The 6,000-nt window shown below is 52.6% G+C and overlaps 1 protein-coding gene across 11 annotated transcripts in view; it reads left to right on the forward strand.

Annotated features, from left to right (window-relative positions):
- The window catches only part of ZMIZ1 (zinc finger MIZ-type containing 1), a 244,863-nt gene extending 240,822 nt beyond the window's left edge, over window positions 1–4,041 (forward strand). For all 11 annotated transcript variants that reach the window (XM_066243553.1, XM_066243544.1, XM_066243545.1 and 8 more), the window contains one exon: window positions 386–4,041. In XM_066243553.1, coding sequence (XP_066099650.1) covers window positions 386–493 — 108 coding nt within the window. In that variant the 3' untranslated portion in view covers window positions 494–4,041. The remainder of the gene's footprint in view (window positions 1–385) is intronic.
- The last annotated feature ends 1,959 nt before the right edge of the window (window positions 4,042–6,000 follow it).

Below are 6,000 nucleotides of genomic sequence, written 5' to 3' on the forward strand. Positions count from 1 at the left end.
AGCTAGCCACAGGCTTGCCGAGGCGGTGAGAGCTGAGAGACCCAGGGAGGTGGAGCTGCAGGGACTGCTCCTCCTCTAGGCAAAGTGGTCTCTGCTGGGAGGCCCACTCGACCTGCAGTTTCTCAGGATAGGGCATCAGGGGGCCGGAGGAACTGCTCGCCATGGGCCTGCCCAGCTGGTAGGCTAGAAACAAGTGTGGGCGCGCCCCAAGCCGCACAGTGGCCTGCACACATTCGGGGACAGCCTGCACTGCGAGTTTGCCCTATCAGGGCCAGGAGCCTGGGAGGCAGGGAGAAGGCACATTGAACAGGTATGGGGGTGGCCTTGACTCCTCAGCCAGCCCCTCAGCCGACACCTCATCTGGGCTTCTGTACTTCTTTTCCAGCTCCTTCCAGAACTCACAAATCCTGACGAGCTCCTCTCGTACCTGGACCCCCCTGATCTGCCGAGCAATAGTAACGATGACCTCCTGTCTCTCTTTGAGAACAACTGAAGCCCACCTTCTGTCGGGGCCATCCCTCCCCGCTCTGCTCCCTCCCTGTCTGCCCCACGCACACTTTCCCGCTGGGAGCCTGTGTCCTCAGACCACCCCTGCTTCTCAGAGCAGAGGGCCCGGAGGGGCACTGTGAGGGCTGTGTGGGTCCGGGCTGATGCCCAGAGCGGGCCCCGAAGACGACCCTCGTGATGGGGAGCCAGCTGGCGAGAGGGCACCCTGACAGCAGCTTCCTGGCCCCTCTGTGTGTGCTGACTCCAGGCGACCCTCCAGTGCCCTCCCCCAGGTTCCTCCAGGCTCTAAACTGTAGCCACCTCCCGGCTGCCTGGCCCAGAGCCTCCTTCATGTGACTGAGCCCGAAGGAAGCCCCCCCCACCTCCTGAGACCCAGGCCCGAGCCTGGGAGGAACAGTGACAGTTTGCTTCAGTGAGAACAGCCCTCCCACCACCATCACCCACCACAGAAAAGCACAAACCTCTGGGAAAGAGAACTCTCTTAGGGGCCAAGGTTGTCACTTTGACCCCTGACCTCTAAGCCAAGACACCCTGTAAACACTCTCTCAGCAGAGAAAAAAAAGGACAAGATTCTGTGTTTGAGAGAGGGTGTCATTCCTGCTTGGGGACTGGTGGGAAAAGGGTCAGGGCCTCCTCAAAGCCAGGACAGCACAGCAGGTGGCTCCACAACCTTTGGACTCAGACCTGGGCCCAGCCTGGGGTGGGGGGACATGCAGAGAGCAAGTACCCAGTGGAAATTATTGTGCCCTTAGTTGGGGAGCGGGAGAATGCCACCAGATGGTCAGTAGGAACAGCAACTTAAAACTTTACTCCAAGCCACTCCCGACTTTTAAATAACAATTTAAAGCTACGAAGTCATCTGGAGAAAAGGAACATTGGACTTGGACAGCAAGCAAACCATTTCTTTCATGCGGTGTCCTGCCTCCTGGTCCTCACCCACCTCTCCCAAACTGTTAATGTGGGACACCCACTTCTCTCTGTACTGGTTCCCTTTGTCCCCCCAGAGGGCAAGGTAGGATGATGGAAAGGATGAGAGATGCAGGATCGGGCGCATACGTGGGCTTAGCAGCAGGGCCACCTGCCTCAGTGTCCCCAGCCCCCACCGTCTGCCTGCCCCTGTGCTTAGGGCTACCCATGTGTGCTGGGATGTACCCATGAGCATGAGGGGGTGTTTCTGGGCTGCCTCAGGCACCCCACTTGGCTGCCAACCTCTCCCCTCTGTGTCCCTCTGTCGTGGAAAGCTCACCCCACACTCCTGCTGGTTCAAACAGAAGTAGCCTCTGGTGTGTGTCCCCCCCCCCCCCACTTTGCTCCATCCAGCTTACGGCTCTCTGAGTCTCCTGGAGCTTGTGTGTCCATTTCATTTCGGGCTCCTCTGTTCTCCCCTCAGCCGCATGGCCTGGGATGTTGCTCAGCCATCGGGTCACTTGTGTCATGTCTGTGGATTTGTTGGCCCCTCCCTGCTGCTGCCAGGGCCCTGTCTGGCCCTCAGTCCACCGTCTGTGTTCGCAGTCTCCGTTTCCCTCCCTGTGGCGGGTGGCCCCAGCACTCCTCTGGATTTGACTGCAACGGTGGCCCCTGCGGCTGCTCCGCAGTCACTGCACCAGACGACCAGCAGCGTAAGGGTTCCGGAAGGAAAGCTGCCATTGTCTGCCCCCCCACACACACACACACACCTTTTTTTCCTTTGTCCTGTTGCTGAGGTTTTTCAACCAGTGTGGTGTTAAGTATGCAAATCAATTATTTTAAGAATTGCTTTTGTAAATATCTTTGTGAATATTTTAGTATTGTCTTTGATAATATTCAACATTTTCATGACCTGGTCATAGCCTTTGCTGGTGTTTTTAAAATACCTTGTCTCAACGACAAAGACCGAGTCCTTTTTTAAAAAAAACAACAAAAATAAAAAAGCAACCAGGGCTATTTGTACCGATGAAGGCACGAAGAGCATGGGCAGCCGTGCCGTGAGCAGGACGCCCAGGCCGTCCCCGGCGTAGAGCCGTCCCGGTTGTAAGTTGGGGACAAGACCGCACCAGACAGGATGTGGCCATCCTTGCCCAATGGCTGACAGCCCCGGCCGGCAGCCATGCTGTGTTGGGCCGTGGGGGAGCACTCGTCCCAGCCAGACTTCCAGATGCCTGCCTTAGAAGTTCCTGCTTCCTGCGTGCCACTGTTTCCCAGAAAGGCCCGGGGTTCATTCTGGTTCTTACTGGGGTATCCCTGCTCTGCTCACTGTCCTGTCCACAGCTTTCTAGTGCTCCCCAGGGCCCAGTCACCAGGCACCTCCCTCAGCCACCTCTGAGGAAGCCATGGTCTCTGCACCTGACACAGGTTTCCTGGGTCCCCTTTTCAGAGCTCCTCCACCAGCAAGTTCAGCCAGGAACCCTCCTGAGCCGGGGTGCCAGAAGCTCACACTCGGGGGACGTCTTCTTCCGGAGCAATGTTGGAGCCAGGCCAGGGAGGGAGGGAGGCACAGAGGCCTCCGGGGCTGGACCAGCCCCAGCTGGTGACATTCAGGGAATGACAGCCACTCCTAGCAGGGACAGTTCTCAACTCAGGAGATGCTTCCCTGATCCTTTTTGGACGAATACTTGCAGCCATAAGTAACCTCAGCGATAACGAGGCCTCAGCAAGCCACTTTTCCATGACAGGCACCCACCCAGGCCATAGGCATGTTTCTGCCGTCACTCCATGAGATGGACAGGGCGCCGGCAGGTGGGCGAGAAGGCCCAAGGACAGGCTGTCACCCCCATCTTCTTGGTTTGAAGCTTTACCCATGTATCATGTTCCCTGTAACCATTTTATTTTTAAGAAACTTCTAATACTTTCTCCTAATGGAAGCCCTAACTCCCCCCCACCCCAAGAGAGCTCCACATCTGCCCCCTTGGCCTGACCCATCCAGATAGGATGACGTCAGCAGCAGTGACTCAAGGGACATGTGTACATATGTAAATGAGAAATAGAGACATGATAACAGATGCATTCATTTCCCTTGGAATGTGTATTGTTTTTATTTTACGAAACAAAGGCTTGGAACTCCATTTTAATGTGGAAAAAAAAACCCTAGATCCTGTTAGCATTTGTGAGGTCTCTCCGCATCTGTCTCACTCATGTAATATACTTGGACCCTGTGTGGAAAGGAATTTTTTGTTTTTGTTTTTATTTTACCTACATGTACTATTTAGCTTCAGTGTACTAGTCCCACACCTGTGTACTTTTAGGGTGCTATGGAAATCATGAAAAGGAATGGGGATTTCAGAAGAAAATTGTAACCAAATTCATACTTTGTATAATTTTGATATCATGATCGCAGGTGATTCACACGTACACATAAACACGCCGCACCACACAGCCTGAAGTAACTCCCGCAGAAACCGTCATTCTTGTACATCTCTGTACAATGCAGTCATTTCATACCTTTGAACTGGTCAGAAAAGTAATTGTGATTTCTAGTCTTGCAAAGCTGTATGTAGTTAGATGATGTGACAACCTCTAATATTTATCTAATAAATATGTATTCAGATGAAACCTGTATATTAGGTGTTCATGTGGTTATTTTGTATTTAAAGATCAAATTATTTGACTATTGCTAGACATTTCTATACTCTGTTGTAACACTGAGGTATCTCATTTGCCCATGTTAATTTTTTTCTAAATAAATGAACAAAAACAAAGGTGTGACGGATTAGCTGTTTTGTGAACATTAAGGAGTGGTTTGGGTGTTTTGTTTTTGCTCTTAAATCGCCACCCCTGCCCAGCCACCCTGCAAAGAAAACAGGGAAGAAAGCAGGTGGTATGGGTGTTGAGTTCGAGGAGTCCCTGCCGTGAGTGTCCTTCGAACAGGCCCTGAAACCTGGCCCTGGCCTTTCTGGGGCAACCCCCATCTCCAGCAGGCCCTACCCCTGGCCGTGGGCACGCAAGTGGAAGACAAGGCTGCCTGAACAGGGCCGGGCCCTGTGGGGCGCTGGCCAGGCTCTGGTAGCAGGCAACCTTGTGGCTTTTCTGGGTTTCAGGAACAGGAACCCTCCCTGGTATTCAGCCCCGGAAGGTGCTGTCCAGAGCATTCAGCAATGAAGCTCAGGCTTCACAGAGCCTCGAGTGTTGACTCAGCCACTCCCTCTGTTGGCTGTTTCCCTATTGTCTCTACCATCTTTCTTTGGCCACCCAACTTCTCAGCACCCCTGGGAACCCTAGGCTTTCCCTTTCTTGTGACTGCGCTTTACTTGGGGTTCTATCGCTCCGGCCCCTACCCAGGCCACAGTTCTAACTGTCCTTACAGCCCCAGCACCTGACACAAACTAACTGCCCTTCCTGTGCCAACTGAAGTTTGGGGAAGTGAATGTGACTCAGAGCCCAGCAGCCAATCGCCGCCCTCCTGCACTTAGCTCTGGAGTATAATGCGGCTGCTATGGTCTTCCCCCTGCTGGCTGGGTGAGGGCAGATCTGAAGATGGAAATGGGAGCTGACAGCCACCCCAAAATATACCGTGTGTCAGGAGAGTATGAGGTCTGTGTGCGTGGAGGTGTGTGTGTGTGTGTGCAGGAGCAAGCCTGGGTGCAAGGTGCATGGTCACAGCAGCTACTAAACTGCCTGTGGCATTCACTCACCTCTGTGGCTTCTCTATGGAGGCCAGTTTCCCCTTTTGCTGGGAGATGGAAAGTGAAGGGAAGAAGGAGAATTTACACTAAAAAATGGAATCCTGGTCACTGCTTAACCTGCAGGACACTGCCTTCTGCCAGCATCACCAGGTCAGGAAGCATTTTCTCTAATAACAGACACTGCTCTGGAGGGGGGCGGGGCATAAAGGAGAACTTCTGGAAAGGGCCATCCCGTGTGTATGTAAGGACCATCTGAACCTGTAGAGCAGTGGTTCTCAAACTTTTTGAAGTCGGGGCACATTTAAAATCCTACAAATAATTGTAGATGCACTATATACAAATTTCTGAGATATATGTTATTATAATTAAGTCAAATATTAAAGAAAGGCCCTGGCCGGTTGGCTCAGTGGTGGAGCGTTGGCCTGGCGTGCAGGAGTCCTGGGTTCGTTTCCCGGCCAGGGCACACAGGAGAAGTGCCCATCTGCTTCTCCACCCCTCCCTCTCTCCTCCTCTCTGTCTCTTTCTTCCCCTCCCACAGCCAAGGCTCCATTGGAGCAAAGATGGCCCGGATGCTGAGGATGGCTCTGTGGCCTCTGCCTCAGGTGCTAGAATGGCTCTGGTTGCAACAGAGCAACGGCCCAGATGGGCAGAGCATCGCCCCTTAGTGGGCATGCCGGGTGGATCCTGGTCGGGCGCATGCGGGAGTCTGTCTGATTGCCTCCCCGTTTCCAACTTCAGAAAAAAGGAAAAAAATTTTTATGTTACATTTTTTTATTTATGCTTTTTAGAATTCATTAAAAAGGGGGTTAAAATAAAAAACTGACAAAATGTTCTTTTTATATATAAAGATACATTCTTAGTAATGTTGTAAAGTACCCATGCCCCAGATGCTAGA

The sequence above is a fragment of the Saccopteryx bilineata genome, chromosome 9, assembly GCF_036850765.1.
Source record: "Saccopteryx bilineata isolate mSacBil1 chromosome 9, mSacBil1_pri_phased_curated, whole genome shotgun sequence".
NCBI classification, from domain to species: domain Eukaryota; kingdom Metazoa; phylum Chordata; class Mammalia; order Chiroptera; family Emballonuridae; genus Saccopteryx; species Saccopteryx bilineata.